Source organism: Macaca thibetana, chromosome 1 (genome assembly GCF_024542745.1).
Source record: "Macaca thibetana thibetana isolate TM-01 chromosome 1, ASM2454274v1, whole genome shotgun sequence".
NCBI classification, from domain to species: Eukaryota; Metazoa; Chordata; class Mammalia; order Primates; family Cercopithecidae; genus Macaca; species Macaca thibetana.
The window spans coordinates 39,551,411-39,572,335 of NC_065578.1; the positions used below are offsets into that span (position 1 = coordinate 39,551,411).

At 43.8% G+C, this 20,925-nt stretch overlaps 2 protein-coding genes across 5 annotated transcripts in view; one reads left to right on the forward strand and one right to left on the reverse strand.

Moving 5' to 3' along the window:
- The window catches only part of PPT1 (palmitoyl-protein thioesterase 1), a 576,153-nt gene that overhangs the window by 419,042 nt on the left and 136,186 nt on the right, over positions 1-20,925 (reverse strand). The gene's annotated exons all lie outside the window — the stretch shown is intronic.
- EXO5 (exonuclease 5) lies at positions 11,562-19,216 on the forward strand. 4 transcript variants are annotated; one of them, XM_050799756.1, is made up of 3 exons: positions 11,562-11,735; positions 12,546-12,603; positions 17,700-19,216. In XM_050799756.1, exon 3 carries the CDS (start codon positions 17,730-17,732, stop codon positions 18,849-18,851), a length of 1,122 nt encoding a protein of 373 aa, XP_050655713.1. In that variant the 5' UTR covers positions 11,562-11,735; positions 12,546-12,603; positions 17,700-17,729; the 3' UTR covers positions 18,852-19,216. The 4 variants fall into 4 exon arrangements, with proteins under 4 accessions (XP_050655713.1, XP_050655704.1, XP_050655722.1 ...); XM_050799747.1 differs by having other exon boundaries at positions 11,575-11,704; XM_050799765.1 differs by lacking the exon at positions 12,546-12,603 and having other exon boundaries at positions 11,575-11,735.

A 20,925-nucleotide genomic window follows, 5' to 3' on the forward strand; every position in this document is an offset into this window, starting at 1 on the left:
CCAGGCATAGTGGCTTGTGCCTGTAATCCCAGCACTTTGGGAGGTCAAGGAAGGAGGATCACTTGCCAGAAGTCAAGACCAGCCTAGACAACACAGCAAGACCCATCTCTGCAAAAAAGTTTTAAAAAAATTAGCCAGGCATGGTAGCATGTGCCTGTAGTCCTAGCTGCGCAGGAGGCTGAAGCAGAGGGATCACTTGAGCCCAGGAGTTTAAGGTTGCAATGAGCTGTGATCACACCACCGCATTTCAGGTGGGCAAAAGAGTGAGACTCTGTTTCTGCAAAAAAGAATAAAATAATACTTTTTAATGGAGAAAACTTTCACATGGTATAAAGTCCAGAAGGTGGAAACAATTGTATACAGCGAAAAGCCTCCTTCCTGTATTTCCTACCATTGATTTCTGCATAGAGGCAACCATTTTAAATAATTTTTTGTGTATCCAGCTTTTTAAAATTTATGTCCAAGAGAATACAAATACACAGTTTTCCTTTGTCTTTTTGTTGTTGTTTGTTTGTTTTGAGATGGAGTCTCACTCTGTTGCCCAGGCTGGAGTGCGGTGGCACTGTGTCAGCTCACTGCAGCCTCCGCCTCCAGGGTTCAAGCAGTTCCCTGCCTCAGCTTCCCAAGTAGCTAGGATTACAGGCACCCGCCACCACGCCTGGCTAATTTTTGTATTTTTAGTAGAGACAGAGTGTCACCATGCTGGCCAGACTGGTCTTGAACTCCTGACCTCAGGCGATCTGCCCACCTCAGCCTCCCAAAGTGCTAGGATTACAGGCGTGAGCCACCATGCCTGGCCTCCTTTGTCTTTTTAAGCAGAAATGGCCACCTCCTATACAGACACATCTGCAAGTTACTTTTTTTTTTTTTTTTTTTGAGACAGAGTCTCACTCTGTCACCCAGCTGGAGTGCAGTGGTGTGATCTCAGCTCACTGCAACCTCCACCTCCCAGGTTCAAGGGATTCTCCTACCTGAGCCTCCTGAGTAGCTGGGATTACAGGTGCATACCACCACACCCAGCTGATTTTTGTATTTTTCAGTAGAGATGGGGTTTCACCATGTTGGCCAGGCTGGTCTCAAATTCCTGACCTCAGGTGATCCACCCACCTAGGCCTCCCAAAGTGCTGGGATTACAGGCGTGAGCCACTGCGCCCAGCCTACATGTTACTTTTATTACGTGATAATATAGGCCAGTTGTAGTGGCTCATGCCTGTAATTCCAGCAATTTGGGAGGCCAAGACAGAAGGATTGCTTGAGCCCAGGAGTTTGAGACCACCCTGGGCAACATAGTGATACCCGGTCTCTAGAAAAAATTTAAAAATTAGTTGGGTGTGGTGGTGGCACTCGCCTGTGCTCCAGCTACTTGGGAGGGTGAGGTGGAGGTTTGCTTAAGCCTGGGAGATCGAGGCTGCAGTCAGCCATGATCATACCTCTGCACTCCAGCCTGAGCAACAGAGTGAGACTCTGTCTCAAAAACAAAAACCAAACAACATATCATAGATGTCATTCCTCTTCACTATATAGAGTGCCTACTTATTCTTTTTTATAGCTGCATAGTATTCCATGGTATAAATGTACTCCAACACTTCGCTATGGATGGGTTTTGGTTATTTTCAGTCTTTTGTTTACAGTGTTCAATGAATAGTCTTACACATTTTTGTTTCACACACATGTAAGTATGTAGGGTAAATTCCTAGAACTGGAATTTCTGTGCTAGAGAGTATGCGTGGAGGGTTTTTTGTTTGTTTTTTGGGTTTTTTTCCTTGTTGTTGTTGTTGTTGTTTTTTGAAACATAGTCTCCCAGGCTGGAGTGCAGTGACACAATCTCGGCTCACTGCATCCTCTGCCTCTTGGGCTCAAGTGGCTCTACTGCCTACAGCCTCCTGAGTAGCTGAGATTACAGGTATGTGCCACCATGCCCAGCTGATTTTTGTATTTTAGTAGAGACAGGGTTTCGCCATGTAGGCCAGGCTGGTCTTGAACTCCTGGCCTCAAACAATCCATCCACCTCAGCCTCCCAAATTACTGGGATTACAGGTAATTTAATCCCAGTAATTTGGGAGGCTGCACCCAGCCAAGAGTATATGTGTTTTTATTATGGATATTGGCAAATGGGCCTTCATAGAGGTTTGGACCTATTTATTTTCCCACCGGCAAGATATGGAACTGTAGGAGCCATATCTGATGCTGAAGCATCTCCTAGACCTGGATCAACAGGCCTATCTGCCATCTGAGGAGCATCAGCTTGTTTCAATAACATGGCCTAGAAGGACCAGGTGGGCTGCACCCCTTAGAAATAGTGACCACTTTCCATACCTGGAGCCAGAGAGGAATCTGCATCTTGATTGGTAGCCCAGTTCACCAAAGTCTCAGCCGGAGAAGGAGACACCTTTCCACCAACTGTTCCAGTCTCCGACTTAATGAGGCTGGAACTGTTTGATGGATGAGAGTCCTTTTAAGGAAACTGATCCTTTTAGATTGTAAAAGATAAAGATAAAAGGATCAGTCTCTTTAAAAGGACTCATTGCAGTGAATATAATCTTGGCTGCAATCCTTCTGATGGGAATGGAAGAGAACTGATGATTGAGGCAAGGTATTTAGGATGGCAGGGTCTACCATGAATGATAGCCTGAACATACATAGCATTTTACAGGATGCTTGTGTTAGAGAGTTATAGTTAACACATGGAAGGAGACAGCAGGAGACAAAACTTTCTAATGAAAATTAACGAATGAGCATTAATTAAAATTGCTTACGATGTGGTGAAAGCTAAATACCAAAGCCAGCACCACAGTGATTTTGAACGTGTTTTATTTTTAAACCTGATAACATTTGATGAAAGTTTTAGTGATTCTGTGTTAATGGATTTCCTATCAGGTCCCTCCCCACAGCCACTACTCCAGTTACAATCCAACGCCTGGCACTTAAGATCCTCATTATATCTAGTCCTACCTTATAGCTTCAACTTCTGTTTACTTTTCTCCTTCCCATATGGGCTCTGACCAAAGTCAGTATGTTAGGATTCTTTAGGTTGCAAATAACTAGAAATCAACTGGGGCTACCTGAAGCCTCAAAGGAGGATGATGTTATTAGAGGGATATTGGGGTGTCTCATGGAATTCAGGGGCTATGATACATGCTCACAGTGGACTGGGACCAGGTCTTGAAGGACTTTGGGAAACCCAGATTGTTTTTTCCGCTCCATCTTTCACCTCTGTTTCTGTCTTCATTCTGGCCCTGCCTTTTTAAACACCTGATTGCAAATCATGGTTACTGTCAATTCCATATTTTACATATGTTCAGTTTCCATCACCCAGACAAAAGCTGTCTTCTCTTTCCATCTTCAGTGTAAAATTCCTGGGGTAAGGATTCTTATTGGCCCAGGTAGGTGAGGTGCCCACCCTTAAATCAATTGTAGGCAGAGATGTCGGGTTTTATGAGAACCATATGGATGGAGTGGCTGGAAGGGCAGGAGAACAGCTCCCGGAGGAAGGGTTTAGTGTTTGTAGAGTTCCAAATCTTACCCATTCTTCAATGCCAGCTCATGGAATCAGGATTTTGGAACTGAGAAGGGTTTAGGAACTCACCTAATCTAAAACCATAAATGGAGAATAACCATCTTCAATTACTCATATCTTATAACTCAGTCACATTTTTTTTTTAGCACATTTACTCCAAATTTGTCATCCTAGCTTTCCATACACCTGCTTTTAATTGGCTGAATATAGCCACACTTTGCCATTTTAAAGAAGTTTACTTCTTAGGTTTACTACTGCTCCAGGAAGCCTTATGTTATGCTTCAGAGCCTACCCACTGGCTTGGCTTGTTATCAGTGCCTGTGTGTTTATTTTGTTTACCCCATAGGCACTATTCCCTCCCTTTGCTGAGGACAGAAATGTCCTTCTCTAGGGGTGTGTCAGTAGGCATAGTCTCTTGTCTAGCTAGACATTTTGTCCGAGTGATTTTTTTTTTTTTTTTTGAGACGAAGTCTCGCTCTGTCCCCTAGACTGGAGTGCAGTGGCGTGATCTCGGCTCACTGCAACCTCTGCCTTCCAGGTTCTAGCAATTCTCATGCCTCAGCCTCCCGAGTAGCTGGGATTACAGGCATGCACCACCATGCCTGGCTAATTTTTTTGTATTTTATAGTAGAGATGAGGTTTCACCATGTTGACCAGGCCAGTTTCACACTCCTGACCTCAAGTGATCTGCCTGCCACGGCCTCCCAGAGTGCTGGGATTACATCCGTGAGCCACTGCGCCTGGCCTGTTTGATTTATTGTATTGACATCCCAACACTTTTTTTTTAAACGCTAATTTTATTTGTATTATTTATTTATTTATTTTTTAAAGACAGGGCCTTGCTCTGTTACCTAGACTGGAGTGCAGTGGCCCAATCCATAGCTCACTGCAGCGTTGAACTGTGCTCAATCCTCCCACCTCAACCTCCCAAGTAGTTAAGACTACAGGCTCACATCACCACGCCCAGCTAATGTTTTAAATTTTCTGTAGAGATAGGGGCTCACTTTGTTGCCCAGGCTAGTGTCAAACTCCTGGCCTCAAGTGATCCTCCCACCTCAGCTTCCCAAGTGCTGGGATTACAGGCATGAGCCATCGTGCCCAGCCCCAACACTTCTTACTCTATATCTCTATCTTAGAAATCTTTCCTGAGCTCCAGATCATTGTATTCAGTGTCCAACTGGGTATCTCCACTTGGCTATCCCACAGTCACCTCAAAGTCAATATGTCCAAAACTCAACTCATAATCTTTTCAATAAAATCTGTATTCCATAACCCAGGAAGTGGTACCACCATCTACCCAGTTCTCCAGCTTAAATTTCTTCCTCTCATCCATTACCTCCCCCAATCAGTCACCAAGTCCCATATATTCTCCTCAGTCTATCTTTTTCTCTCCATTCCCATTACCAATGTGTCAATCAGGTTCTTAGCACTTTCTAACTGCTTAAAAGATTCCAAACTGGTATTTCTATTTGTGATTTGGATTAATCTCTCTAGCCTCCCCACTGCTTCTAGAGTAATCATTCTAAAACATATGTCTAATCAAACCACATCATTGCTTGGAATCCCTCAATCATTTCTCATAACTTTAAGATAAAGGTAAGCCTGAGCAACATAGTGAGAACTTCTCTCTACAAAAATTTAAAGATTAGGCCGGGTGTGGTGGCTCATGCCTGTAATCCCAGCACTTTTGGAGGCTGAGGCAGGTGGATCACCTGAGGTCAGGAGTTCGAGACCAGCCTGACCAACATGATGAAACCCTGTCTCTACTAAAAATACAAAAGTAGCCGGGCGTACTGGCACATGCCTGTAGTCCCAGCTACTCAGGAGGCTGACGCAGGAGAATCGCTTGAACCCAGGAGGCGGAGGTTGCAGTGAGCTGAGATTGCGCCACTGCACTCCAGCCTGGGGGACAGAGCGAGACTTCGTCTCAAAAAAAAAAAATTGTTTTAAATTAGCTGGGCATCGTGGTGCATGCCTGTAGTCCCAGCTACTAGGGAGGCTGAGGTGGGAGGATTACTTGAACCCAGGAGGCAGAGGTTAGAGTGAGCCAAGATTGCACCACTGCCCTCCAGCCTGGGCGACAGAGCAAGACCCTAAGACAAAAAAAAAAAGGTAAATTTCTTAGTACAGACCAGTATAGAGCATTTCATGTTTGTCTAGAAGTGGCTCCCAAATTTCCACCCAGGCATATTTTGCTCCAGCTATAAAGACCTTATGGTTCCCTAAATATTCCATGGTATTTCATGGTTTCTGGTCCTCAGTGGTGCAATTTTCTCTTCTGTCTTTTTTTTTTTTTTTTTTTGAGATGGAATTTCTCTCTGTCACCCAGGCTGGAGTGCAGTAGCACCATCTCGGCTCACTGCAACCTCTGCTTCCTGGGTTCAAGCAATTCTACTGTCTCAGCCTCCCGAGTAGCTGGGATTACAGTTGCCTGCGACCATGCCTGGCTAATTTTTGTATTTTTAGTAGAGACCAGGTTTTGCCATGTTGGCCAGGCTGGTCTCAAACTCAACCTCAGGTGATCCTCCCTCCTTGGCCTCCCAAAGTGCTGAGATTACAGGTGTGAGTCACCGTGCCCAGCCCAACTTCTTTATTTAGTTAGTTCCCACTCATCCTCCCAGATTTAGTTTGCATCATACAAGGAAATGACATGTGATACACCTCACAAAATGTATGCCTTTCTTGGATGAGTCCTTGAATTCTTGGCTGGATTGACTAAAGAGATAAGCCTTATCCTATAGGATTTGAGACCAGAAAGTGACAACGTGGGGTTTAAATTTTATAAAATTACTATGAAATCAGTTTGGGAGAACCACATCTCAACATGAGGCAATAGCCCAGTGCAATAACTTACCACTTCAATTTGCTTTACATTGTTATTTGCTCCACGTCCCTCTTCTCTTCTTATCCTTGCTACCATGTGCTTAACACCTTCCAAATTAAAAAAAAAAAAAAATACTCTAATCCTTGCCTCAGGCTCTGTTTTCTAGAAGACTCTGGCTAAGACAGGCATAGAGCTTAACCCCAGTTTACCAATCAGTATCAATTTCTGTACTTATGTTTCAGCTATTAGGGAAACAGACTTCCTTTTTTCCCACAATGGACACAAATCTGAAAGGCTTTCATGGTCCTGGAAGCTACTAGCAGAGGAAGAGGAGGGAGGCCGCCTGGATATGGAGCAAACACAGGAGAAACAGAGCCAAGAAATGGAAAGAGAAAACTCCTTGACACAAGGGTTCATAATGTACCATATCCGAAGCTGCCTTCTTTTAGCAGAAGCATGCCCCAGTCTTTCATCCTTAGCTCATCCTCACCCCCCACCAGTTTCCTAGTCTAGGGCTACCTCCTCCTGCTTTCTCCGACTAAAAATGTCCCTTTCAATTGCAAGAAATTGGAGTTTGACTCAAGAGAGAAGCTGATTGTCATATAAGGAATAGAAGATTCTCAAATACAGAATATTGTCAATGGAGATCTCTTGAGCATGTAAAGAGTATGCCGATTATTGCTCCTATACCTGTGAGAACACAATTTGAGCAAGATAAATTCTCTTCCTTTAAGGCTCTGATACTCTAGAGCAGCACTGTACAACAGAAATATAATGTAAGCCATAACACAAATGCAAACATATATGTAATTTTAAATTTTCTAGCAGCTACATTAATACAACAAAAAACAGCAAGTAAAATTAATTTTTTTTTTTTTTTTTTTGGACAGAGTCTCACTCTGTCGCCCAGGCTGGAGTGTAGTAGTACAGTCTTGGCTCACTGCAACCTCTGCCTCCCGGGTTCAAGTAATTCTCATGCCTCAGCCTCCTGAGTAGCTGGGACTACAGGCACATGCCACTATGCCCAGCTAAGTTTTGTATTTTTAGTAGAGATGGGTTTTGCCATGTTGGCCAGGGTGGTCTTGAACTCCTGATCTCAGGTGATCCACCCACCTTGGCCTCCCATAGTTCTGGGGTTACAGGCATGAGCCACCACACCCAGCTTAATTTAAAAATGTTTTATTTAACTCAGTTTTATTAGTCTGTTATCATGCTGCTAATAAAGACATACCCGAGACTGGCTAATTTATAAAGGAAAGAGGTTTAATGGACTTACCATTGCACGTGGCTGGAGAGGCCTCACAATCATGGTGGGAGGCGAAGGAAGAGCAGGCATATCTTACGTGGCAGCAGGCAAGAAGCTTGTGTAGGGGAACTCCCCTTTATAAAACCATCAGATATTGTGAGACTTAGTCACTATCACAGGAATAGCACAGGAAAAACTCGCCCCTATGATTCAATTGCCTACCACTGGGTCCTTCCCATAACATATGGGGATTATTAAAATTCAAGGTGAGATTTGGGTGGAAACATAGAGTCAAACCATATCACCGGTATATCCAAAACATTATCATCTCAACATTTAATCAATGTAAACATTATTAGTGAGTTATTTAACCTTTTTTTTTTGTACTTAGTCTTCAAAGTGCTTGCAAATTTCATAGCACATTTCATTTTGGACTAGCCACATTTCAAGTGTTCAAGAGCCACATATGACTAGTGGCTACTGTATTGGACAGTGCAGCTCTAGGAGTAATCACATAAAGACTTACTCTGATATATGGAGGACTGCAGTCAGTACAATGTTACAGGTACAATCCTGTGCTCCAAAAGACCAAGGAGGGAAGAATGGACACAGAGAAAAATGGGCCATTTGTGTCTAGCAGTATTTTGATGGTTACAGACCTGGAGGTAGAAGAACCAAATCAATGACTTTTGCATACAGGTGGGCCTTAAGGACTCAGACTTCCTAGGATAGCTTTTGGGGGAAAGGGCATTCTTTTCTCAGTTTTGAGACCCACAGTCTTTAGGCTGAAAGTTATGTTTTGGATATTTATTTTCCCCACAAATTCCATGACTGTTTCTAAATCTCTTCTGCTTCACTCTACCCAGTGTCATTGCCCCTCAAACTCCATTTGAAGAGTGGTCCATGTGTGAGGGGGCTGGGGAGGGGTTTTCCTGGCATTCAGTTTACATCTCAAGTAAGAAAGGTTATGTTGGGGAAGAGGCAGAAAGTTTTTGTAGCCTCAATCTAGAAATGCCTTCTCATATCTCAGTGGATTAAAAAGCATTTCCTCAATGATATGGTTTGGTTGTGTCCCAACCCAAACCTCATCTTGAAGTGTAGCTCCCATAATTCCCACATATCATAGGGGAGGTACTGGGTAGGAGGTAATTGAATCATGGGGGCAGGTCTTTCCTATGCTGTTCTCGTGATAGTGAATAAATCTCACAAGATCTGATGGTTTTGTTTTGTTTTGTTTTTGAGACGGAGTTTCACTCTTGTTGCCCAGGCTGGAGTGCAGTGGCGCGATCTCAGCTCCCTGCAACCTCCGCCTCCTGGGTTCAAGCGATTCTCCTGCCTCAGCCTCCTGAGTAGCTGGGATTACAGGCATCTGCCATCATGCTTGGCTAATTTTTTGTATTTTTAGTAGAGATAGGGGTTCACCATGTTGGCCAGGCTGGTCTTGAACTCCTGACCTTAGGTGATCCACCAGCCGTGGCTTCCCAAAGTGCTGGTATTACAGGCGTGAGGCACTGCACCCAGCTGACCTGATGGTTTTATAAAGGTATGTTCCCCTGCAGATGTTCTCTCTTGCCTGCCACCTTGTAAGAGGTGACTTTGCTCCTCCTTCACCTTCCATGATTGTGAGGCCTCCCTAGCCATGTGGAGCTGTGAGTCAATTAAATCTCTTTCCTTTACAAATTACCCAGTCTCAGGTATGTCTTCATTAGCAGCATGAGAACAGACTATTTAATACACTCAACTTCCATATTTCTTTTTTTTTTTTTTTTTTTTTTTTGAGACAAGAGTCTCGGTCAGCCACCCAGGCTGGAGTGCAGTGGTATGATCTCGGCCCACTGCAACCACCATCTCCCAGGTTCAAGCAATTCTCCCATCTCAGCCTCCCGAGTAGCTGGGATTACAGGCACCTGCCATCATGCCCGGCTAAGTTTTGTATTTTAGTAGAGACAGGGTTTCACCATATTGGCCAGGCTGGTCTTGAACTCCTGACCTCAGGTGATCCCCCCGCCTTGGCCTCCCAAAGTGCTAGGATTACAGGTGAGAGCCACCGTGCCTGGCCTCAATTTCCGTATTTCTAAGAAAAAGAACATTTTCCTACATAACCACAAAATCATTATGACACTCAGGAGACCTATAATTGATTGATAATATTATCTAAAACACAAGTCACTTCAAAATTTTCCCAACTGACACACCAGAGTAGCTGGGACTACAGGCACATATCACCATCCTCAGCTAATTTTTGTATTTTTTGTAGAGACGTGTTTTCACCATGTTACCCCAGCTGGTTTCTGAACTGAGCTCAAGGGATCCACCCACTTCGGCCTCCCAGAATGCTAGGATTACAAGTGTGAGCCAGTGCACTCGGCCTGTAGTTGTCTTAATTTAATGTTTTTTTCTTTCTTCTTTTTTTCTTTTCTTTCTTCTTTTTTTTTTTTTTTTTTTTTGACAGAATCTCACTCTATCACCCAGACTGGAGTGTAGTGGCCTGATCTCGGCTCACTGCAAACTCCGCCTCCCAGGTTCAAGTGATTCTCTCGCCTCGGCCTCCCAAGTAGCTGAGATTATGGGCGCCTGCCACCAAACTTGGCTAATTTTTTGTATTTTTACTAGAAATGGGGTTTCACTATGTTGGCCAGGCTGGTCTCAACTCCTGATCTCCAGTGATCCGCCTACCTGGGCCTCCCAAAGTGTTTCTATTACAGGCATGAGCCACCATGCCTGGCCAATTTAACGTTTTTCTATTTTTGTTTTAAAATATTTACCCATTCTAAGTCCAAAGATATTTTCCTATATTATATTCTAAAGGCTTTTTAGTTTAGGATTTCACATTTAGGTCTTAATCCAACTGGAATTGATTTTTGTGATGAAATGAGAGAGGTCCTGTTTTTTTGTTTTGTTTTATTTATTTTTGAGACAGAGTCTCCCTCTGTTGCCCAGGCTGGAGTGCAGTGGTGTGATCTCTGCTCACTGCAACCTCTGCCTCCTGGTTCAAGCGACTCTCCTGCCTCAGCCTCCCGGGTAACTGGGACTACAGGTGTGTGCCACCACACCCAGGTCATTTTTGTACTTTTTAGTAGAGACAGGGTTTCACCATGTTGGCTAGGATGGTCTCGATCTCTTAACCTCGTGATCCGCCCGCCACGGCCTCCCAAAGTTCTGGGATTACAGGCGTAAGCCACCGTGCCTGGCCTTCATATTGTCAGAACCTTCATTGAATACACCGTCTTTTCTCCATGGCTGTATGATACCACCTTTGTCACAAATCCAGTTTTCAAGTGTAAGTGATAAACCGTAAAGAAAAGCAAAGAATCAAGTATCTGCTTTTGATAAAAATAAATAAATAAATAAATATAAGAAAAGCAAAGTGTCATAGAAGTCGGGCTAGTGGTTTTCTCAGGAAGTGTATCTGCGAAGAACCTGACACTTCTTTTTTCGCTCTAATGACTTGTCTGTTCATAATAATTACACTTTGCTTTATATTTCAGAATAAAATTGTGTTATATTTATCAATAAACGTTTAGTTAAAAGTAAGCAAACAGAAAAAACATATATATATTGATGAGGGAAGCGCCAGCATCTCTCAAAAGTGAGTTCGTGGTTTTGCTCTCACTGGAAAAGCTGGCGGGAGGTGCTAAGGTGGGGATGCTGAATCCACGGATGGCCAAGCCTAGACGCGGCACTTCACCGGGGGCAGCGACCGGCCCAGACCTTGCTTGGACTGTCCTGGTGGTAACTGGGAGACCTTGCCAGAGAGGGAGCTTACAGGTCAGCTGCGCCCGGAATTAAACGACCCACAGACAGCGGCGCAAACACAGGGACTGACCGGCTTTAGCGAGCTCCCAAAACCTGCCCTCCCATAAGCAGCACCCTCCGCCGCCCACAGACACAGATTTCCGCCCCAGCCGCAGGCTCGCGAGGTAGGCGGCGCCGCGAAGGCCTCTGGGAAGGCGGTCCGTGGGCAGCCGCGGGGCACTCTGGGACTGGGCTCTGGGCGGCTTTTTTGCAAGTGGCGGGGCAGGCAGTGTAGACCGCTCCGGCAGCGCGCTCTGCCCGGCTTCTTCAGTCTCCTCGCTGGGAGCGTCCGAGAGCAGCTCCGAGGCCGCGGCGAAACCAGGTGGAGTCCGAGGTTCGGAGGAGTATCCGAGGTTAGGGGAAGGCCGGAGAATGGGGTGGGAGGCTGCGTTTCGGAGCCTAGGGTTCTGTTCCTGCGATCGCCGCGTTCCGCTCCCTTGGTGGGAGCGGCTCCCCTCGCAGGCCGGGTTCCCGTTCTGGACCTTCGCCCTCGGAACACGGTGCTGTCGGCCGGGACTCCTTCCCGAGGTGGACGACTCCTTGCTCTCATTCCTGGCTCTGCCAGGACTGTAGGAAGTGCGCAGTACACTTTAGGGCATGCATGGCACTCCCTGGGAGACAGTGCTTTAGGGCCAGAGAAAAGATCTCCGCTGAAGGCAAACGCCCGCGCAGCCCACAAGTCCGGGCTGCACTCAACAAGTCAGGATGTTGCCATCGGCAATTCCGCAGAAGGCCGGAGCCCATCAGAGAGAAAGAGCCGCTGTCATAAGGTCTCTTGCCTGAGCTGTTGGGTAGAGAATGGAGCTGGAAGAGGGAACTGATCTCGGAGCTCCTCGGGGACCTTGGTTATGTTTGACCCTTTTACTTTCAGGGAGCGGGGATTGGCTCGTCACTGCATCCAGAGTACGGGGGAAAGGAAGAAATCTTGGAGAGAGTTTGCCCCAGGAGAGAGGCGAGCCTTATGTAGACTAGGATCTGGGGTGGGTAACTGGGGTGGGTAACAGTCTGTGCAGTGTGAATCTGAGAGGAGAAAACACCCAACATGGGAATGGTCAGGTAAGAAAGGACCAGAAGTTCCGGTTCTACGATAGCAAGGACCTAAGTTGCTAATTTAGGTTCTTTAATGCAGACCTGGTCTTTCAAAACTTCTTTCTCTTCCCTAGCCTTGTCATTTCAGCATTCTGGCCTTCCCTGTGAGGAGGGAGATCAACTAAGTCACAGGTGAATAAGAGTTTCTTCTCTTCTAAAGTTTAATCTCCTTTGTCAGGGGGAATCGATACACTCTCTCATCTCTTACTTGGGAAAAACAAGATCTATCTTTATCGAGTGCTAATATGTGTACTATATGTTATCACTCAATGGTCGGATAGCTGAGTAGGGTTAGTAGGTATTTTAAAGATGTGTCAATAACTTAAGGAAAACTAGAACCTTGTCCAAGCTTACTCAAAAGGCAAGTAGCATACTACTAAATGCTACCGAACCACTCAGAATTAGGTTCAGAATCCAGATCTGTAGGAGGACTCTCAGACTCTTGGCATTATGCTATTTCCCAGCATGCCATTCACTTACTACCTAACAATTTTGCCCTACCTGTGTACTACCTGTATTATTCTTATATGTTTTTACTTACTTTTGTTAAATCAAACTTGTCCTAAGAAACAATATCTGTGAAATTAGCCATTTGATGGCTGCTCCAATAACAGTATAGTTATTCTAAGGTGTATCTAAAAATGTCAGTCCATGCGCTATGTAAAATCGTCTCGTGTCAGAGATACAAACTACAATTTGGGACACAATGCACTGCATTATGCTCTCTTCTGGATTCTTTTCTGGGTAGGAAAGTCCCAGCCGCGCATCTGAGTGTCAGTTATCCATTCTTAGTGTACTGTTTTATTCTTATAGATGAATACTTTCACAGAGAATGCCCCGCTTTGTATCTTCTCCAAAAGACATTTCACTTACCTGTTTAGGACTACCTGTTCTCAATGTTGTATGTAAAACAAGTAGGAACTCCATACATTTCAGGAGCTTACTCTCTCTTTGGGGAGTTAATGTGTACACAGAAAATAGTCTAACTCTGTGCTGTTCAATAGAGCTTTCTGTGATCAGGGAACTGTTCTCTATCTGTGCCTTATCTGTATCCACCAGCCAGATGTACCTGCTGAGCATTTAATACATGGCTAGTGCAACTGAGAAGTGAGTTTTATTTTAATTAATTTAAATTTAAGTAGCCACGTATGGCTAGTGGCTACTAGTGGTTACCATATTGGACAGCCAGGTCTAGATATTTGAAATAAAATATTTTATGATTAATTGATTTGGACTTGGAGTTCCCCCTTACCCCCCACGAAAACCTCATAGCATATATGTTACAAATGCGCTTTAACTTTAGTTTCTTAGTGAAGGGTAAAGATTCTTACCAATTTTCAGAGACTTCATAGTTGAAATAGTTTCTTGAAATTATTTAAAGCACATTTACGGTTTATAACACTTGTGCAAATGTACAGCTTCTGTGTTTTGTTACTATTGAAATATCCTGTAAAGCAAGAACTTTATAGGATACTCTATAAGCAAAAGTCTTACTATTGTGTTATTTGTGTTCATTGCAGATAACTTTCCTTCTAGCTATCTATGTTTTCTTTTATTAGTGACATTTAGACTATTTGAAAATCAGTTAAACACAACCACAATTGATATTAATGATGTTTTCAGGGCATCACTTCTTACGCTTTGACATAGGAGTTGGTGCGTTCAACTTATTTCTCTGCTTATTAGAATAATAGAATAACAAGAAGGAGACATTTGGTTCATAGCTATCTCTATCAGCTTAAATTCTATGTCAAATTATTTATTTTCCTGGCACTCAAAGTCAAACACTAGTGGACTGGTTGCATCTTGTTTTGTTTACTCTCTATGCAGGTTAGATATGTGGGGTTAGGAGGAAGGCTTAAAAAGAGTATCTTCATAATTTGCCTAGTTTCTTTTCTTTTTTTTTTTTTTTGAGACGGAGTCTTGCTCTGTTGCCCAGGCTAGAGTGCAGTGGCGCGATCTCAGCTCACTGCAAGCTCAGCCTCCTAGGTTCACGCCATTCTCCTACCTCAGCCTCCTGAGTAGCTGGAACTATAGGTGCCTGCTGCCACGCCCGGCTAATTTTTTGTACTTTTAGTAAAGAGATGGGGTTTCACTGTGTTAGCCAGGATGGTCTCGATCTCCTGACCTCGTGATCTGCCCGCCTTGGCCTCCCAAAGTGCCAGGATTACAGGTGTGAACCACTGTGCCCGGCCACCTAGTTTCTTAAGATTAAAAAATACTTGAAAGACAAAACAATCAAACATAATGTGTGGTCTTTGTTTCCTGGATTAAAGAAAAGCTATCTGGGACATTTTGAGGACAGTTGGGGAAATTCAAATATGAACCGGAATGTTAAGGAATTACTAATTTTGTTAGATGTGATAATGTAGTTATGAGGAGAATGTCATTTGGAAGATAGTATTGTGGTTATGAAGAATGCCATTTGGAAATGTATGCTGAAACATTTAGATTTTAAAGTGTTATGATGTCTGTAATTTACTTCAAAATAGGTCAGCCAAAACAAAAAAGTACACACACAAGAAGCAAATACAGCAAAATGTCAGCAGTTGTTCATCTACATGGTGTGGACATGGGTGTTCATTGTTTTATTCTTTCTACTTCTCTGTATGTTTGAAAATCTTTTTTTATTTTTATTTTTTTTGAGACGGAGTCTTCACTCTGCCGCCCAGGCTGGAGTGCAGTGGTGCTATCTCAGCTCACTGCAACCTCCGCCTCCTAGGTCCAAGCAATTTTACCCCCTCAGCCTCCCGAGTGGCTGGGATTACAGGTACCTGCCATCACACCTGGCTAATTTTTCATATTTTTAGTGGAGATGAAGTTTCACCATGTGTTGGCCAGGCTGGTCTCAAACTCCCGACCCCAGGTGATCTACCTGCCTCGGCCTCCCAAAGTGCTGGGATTATAGGCTTGAGCCACTGTACCCAGCCTTGAAAATCTTTATAGTAAAAAGTTGAGGCCGGGCGCAGTGGCTCAAGCCTGTAATCCCAGCACTTTGGGAGGCCGAGACGGGCGGATCACGAGGTCAGGAGATCGAGACCATCCTGGCTAACACGGTGAAACCCCGTCTCTACTAAAAAATACGAAAAACTAGCCGGGCGCGGTGGCGGGCGCCTGTAGTCCCAACTACTCGGGAGGCTGAGGCAGGAGAATGGCGTGAACCCGGGAGGCGGAGCTTGCAGTGAGCTGAGATCGGGCCACTGCACTCCAGCCTGGGCGGCAGAGCGAGACTCCGTCTCAAAAAAAAAAAAAAAAAAAAAAAAAAAAAGTTGAAAGAAAAAGGGTAGTGAGATACTGGATGTAAAACACTTGGCTCAGTGTCTGGCACACAATAATTAACCACACAATAAATACTCTCTGTTATAGCAGTAAATTTTGAGTTTTTAATCTCTAATAGGCAGATTTTTTTCCCATTATAAGCTAGTTTCTTGTGGAGGGAGAAAATAAACTTAATGGGAAACCCCAATTTAGTGACAGACACCAATTTCTAAAATATATATATTTTTTATATTATATATTTTATATATACAATATGATAAATATATATTATATATATTTATATATATACACCACTATATATATATAAATATATATATACTTTTTTTTTGAGACAGAGTCTTGCTCTGTCAACCAGGCTGGAATGCAGTGGTGTGATCTCGGCTCACTGCAAGCTCCGCCTCCCCGGTTCACGCCATTCTCCTGCCTCAGCCTCCCGAGTAGCTAGGTCTACAGGCACCCACCACCATGCCTGGCTAATTTTTTTGTATTTTTTTTAATAGAGACGGGGTGTCACCGTGTTAGCCAGGATGGTCTCGATCTCCTGACCTCATGATCCTCCCTCCTCAGCCTACCAAAGTGCTGGGATTACAGGTGTGAGCCATCGTGCCCAGCCCCAATTTCTATAATATTAAGAGGATAATTTATGAAGTCAAGCTACTAATTTCCATGTGTTGCTGTAACATCCTCTTATTATTTCATGCATTAATTTGTGTTAGACTATATTTATTCGTATTTATCTATAGTCGATCTTTGAATTTTGCCATACTAGGTTCCTTGAACTGCATTTAAAAACAGTTATTGCAGAGCTACTTTCTCTCAAGGAACAGTTTGTAGTTGAGGTTCATTTTCCTCATCAAGGACTTTGTATCAAGGGAATTGTAGAAGGTGGCCCTTGGTAAACTTCTCAAACATTGTTCCTACAAAGATGTATATTCACTTAAAATAATGAAATACTCTTTCAAGTTAATAGAATTTTGAAGCAGAAAAGGCAAACCTCAAATCTCCTTTTTTTTTTTTTTTTTTTTCTTTTTCTTGAGACAGAGTCTTGCTCTGTCACCTAGGCTGGAGTGCAGTGGCACAGTCGCGGCTCACTGCAACCTCCATCTCCCTGTTCAAGCAATTCTCCTGCCTCAGCCTCCCGAGTAACTAGGAATACATGTGTGTGCCACCATACTCAGCTAATTTTTGTATTTTTAGTAGAGATGGGGTTTCACCATGTTAGCCAGGTTGGTCTTGAACTCCTGACCTCAAGTGATCTGCCCACCTCAGTCTTCCAAAGGGCTGGGATTACAGGCGTTAGCCACCTGCCCGGCCTCAAATTTCTTTTTAAATCTGAAGAAACTGAGACCAAGAAAGGTGGTTTGCTTAAAGTCACACACAGTATGTTAGTGGAAGATCCAGGAATAAAACTATTTTTCCCCTTTAAAAATTCTGTGGTGGCTTACGCCTGTAATCCCAGCACTTTGGTAGGCTGAGGTGGGTGGATCATGAGGTCAGGAGATTGAGACCATCCTGGTTAACACGGTGAAACCCCGTCTCTACTAAAATACAAAAAATTAGCCGGGCATGGTGGCGGGTGCCTATAGTCCCAGCTACTCAGGAGGCGGAAGCAGGAGAATGGTGTGAACCCAGGAGGCGGAGCTTGCGGTGAGCCGAGATCGCGCCACTGCACTCCAGCCTGGGTGACAGAGCGAGACTCCGTCTCAAAAAAAAAAAAAAAAAAGAAAAATTCTGCCAAGTGATATATATGGATTATATAAGGAACCCTATTGCAATACATATCTGTACTACAACTCTATGGCATTACTAATTGGTCATAAATAAACTGGCTTTTTTAAAGAATATAAGTCAATAATTTGTCATGATTTTGTTTTTATCTTACTGAAATTTGAAAGTGCTTTTGAGAAAGTTTTTATTTGAACAGTGCATTTCTTTAACATGTTATGCAGGGCCCTTCTAGCCCAATCCAGAGCTGTGCCATGGCAGAGACAAGAGAAGAGGAGACAGTGTCAGCAGAAGCCTCCGGGTTCTCAGACTTGAGTGACTCAGAATTCCTGGAGTTTCTGGACCTAGAAGATGCCCAAGAGTCAAATGCTTTAGTTAACATGCCTGGCCCATCTTCTGAATCCCTTGGGAAGGATGATAAACCCATAAGCTTACAAAACTGGAAAAGAGGATTGGATATCTTATCACCCATGGAGAGATTCCACCTTAAATATTTGTATGTCACTGACCTGGCTACTCAGAACTGGTGTGAACTGCAAACAGCATATGGGAAGGAGCTTCCTGGTTTTTTGGCACCTGAGAAGGCAGCTGTTTTGGACACTGGTGCCAGCATACACCTAGCTAGAGAACTAGAACTTCATGATCTTGTGACTGTCCCAGTCACCACTAAAGAAGATGCTTGGGCAATTAAGTTTCTGAACATACTTTTGATGATTCCTGCCCTGCAGTCAGAAGGGCACATCAGAGAGTTTCCCGTGTTTGGGGAAGTGGAGGGTGTACTTCTTGTTGGAGTGATCGATGAGCTGCACTATACAGCCAAGGGGGAACTGGAACTGGCAGAACTCAAGACACGCAGGCGCCCTATGCTCCCTCTGGAAGCTCAGAAAAAGAAAGACTGTTTTCAAGTCAGCCTATACAAGTATATCTTTGATGCCATGGTACAAGGTAAAGTGACCCCTGCTAGCTTAATCCACCACACGAAGTTGTGTCCAGAAAAGCCACTCGGGCCATCAGTGCTGAGGCATGCCCGGAAAGGAGGCTTCTCTGTGAAATCTTTGGGTGACCTCATGGAACTGGTCTTCTTGTCTCTAACACTGTCAGACCTCCCAGTTATTGATATCTTGAAGATTGAGTATATCCACCAAGAGACTGCCACGGTGCTGGGTACTGAGATTGTAGCCTTTGAAGAGAAGGAGGTGAGAGCCAAGGTGCAGCATTATATGGCCTACTGGATGGGCCACCGAGAGCCCCAGGGAGTCGATGTGGAGGAGGCTTGGAAGTGCCGGACATGTACATATGCAGACATTTGTGAGTGGAGAAAGGGCAGTGGAGTACTCGGCTCTACACTGGGGCCCCAAGCCAAAAAAGCCAAATGAATAGAAGGTATGCTTTCAAGAATGTCGATCCTTCCTGCTCCTGCTGTACCTAAGCAAAAGAGGACCAGTCTCTGAGCTTGGCTTTTATGGACAGTGTTCTTATTTTGGTTCTTTTTTTATTTCCACAACCTTTAACCACATTCAGTCCAGGACCAAGGCTCAGGGATGAGTGGGAGAGATGGGTTATACTACCCTGGAGCTTCACCATGATTGCCTAAGAAGACAGATGCTCATCATGGCTGGAATGAAGGTATCCTTCAGTAAACGTTGCTTTCTTAAGAAAATTCTTCAGTTTCTGATAAGTCATCCTATTTTTATCTTGATTAAGGCTTTCTACAATTACATAATACAATGAAATGCTGTCCGGGACAGTTGAACTGATGGTTTTTTCATAGTTGCAGTCCTTCAAAGATGGCCACCATACATAGTTGTGTACATGTTATTCCAAGCCTTTAAATACATACATAAACATATTTTTGAATCAGAATGAACAGACCAAAACATAAACGTAATAAATATTCTCAAAGAGACAAGGAAAGATGAAGTAGATATGAAAAACATAATACATGGCTGGGTGCAGTGGCACACGCCTGTAATCCCAGCACTTTGGGAAGCTGAGGTAGGTGGATCAGCTGAGGTGAGGAGTTCAAGACCAGCCTGACCAATGTGGTGAAAGCCCATCTCTACTAAAAATACAAAAATTAGCCGGGGGTGGTGGTGTGCACCTGTAGTCCCAGCTACTTGGGAGGCTGAGACAGGAGAATAGCTTGATCTGGGTAGGCAGAGGTTACAGTGAGCTGAGATCACACCGCTGCACTCCAGCCTGGGCAACAGAGTGATACTCTGTCTTTAATAATAATACATGAAGTAACATCTAACATTCACATATTACAGTCCAGCAGTAACACTCCTGGGTATATGCTGTAAGAAACATACATGTACAATAGAAAATGTGAACACGAATATACTTTGTGGCAGTTTCACAATAGCAAAAGCCTAGAAGCTACCCAGGTGCCCATCATCGGAAGAGTGGATAATGTACAGTAGCCAAAACAAATGAGCTACAGTGACATAAAACAATATGCATGAATATTAGCAGCACAACATTAGGTGAAAAAAGTCCTAAAAATTACATACAGCACGATACCCTTTTTATAAGGTGAAAAATAACATTTAAAGGAAAATGTAAAGGTAGTGGAGAGGAATCCCAATGCATCTTAGAAGGCAGTGGAGCTCTTAACTACAAACATCATCAAAGAAGCTGGAGGAAGGAATGATACAGATGTCACCTGGAAGATAAGGACTTGTTTGTGGTGACACTACTGGAGAATTTGCAGAAGTCAGTGCATGGGGAGGGCAATTGGCAGGGGGAGAGTTTTCTGTATTAACTGGAACGTTAAGAGCCAACAGAACATGGTGAATGTTGTTAGTATGATTCCATGCTATACATGAGCTGGTAAATCCTGGACATCTGTAGAAGATAAGGTAGGTTGTCTCTGGAGGCCCTTCTTAACTACACATACTCTTCTTATGGACCCTGAAATCTTATGATGACTTTTTACTGAGTGACTCTTATGGCCAGGCACTGTACTAAGCACATTGTAATTAAATCTGTATCCATTATCTCCAGCGAGGGAACTGAGGCCTAGAAGGGTTATATAATTTTCCTAGCTGGGTGTGGTAGCTCACACCTGTAATCTTAGTACTTTGGGAGGGCAAGGTATGAAGATCACTTGAGGACAGAAGTTAAAGACCAGCCTGGGCAACATAGCAAGACCCCATCTCAAAAAAAAAAAAAAAAAATCTAGGCATGGTGGTGCATGCCTGTAGTCCTAGGTACTTGGTAGGCTGAGGCAGGAGGATCACTTGAACCCAAGAATTCAAGGTTACAGTGAGCTATGATCATGCTACTGCAAAAAAAAAAAAAAAAGTTTCCAGGGTTCCACTGTTTGAAAGTGGTAGACTGCAGCCTAGATATGTCTGACTGCAGTACTTATGTTCTTAATCATTATGCTATGAAAGTTTTCTTGTTGAACCTCCTGGACTGTATGTTATTATAGGCCCTAGTAAGTTT

What these genes read in the sequence shown, in the direction of transcription:
- EXO5 (XM_050799756.1), top strand. Translation starts at nt 17,730, where the DNA reads ATGGCAGAGACAAGAGAAGAGGAGACAGTGTCAGCAGAAGCCTCCGGG.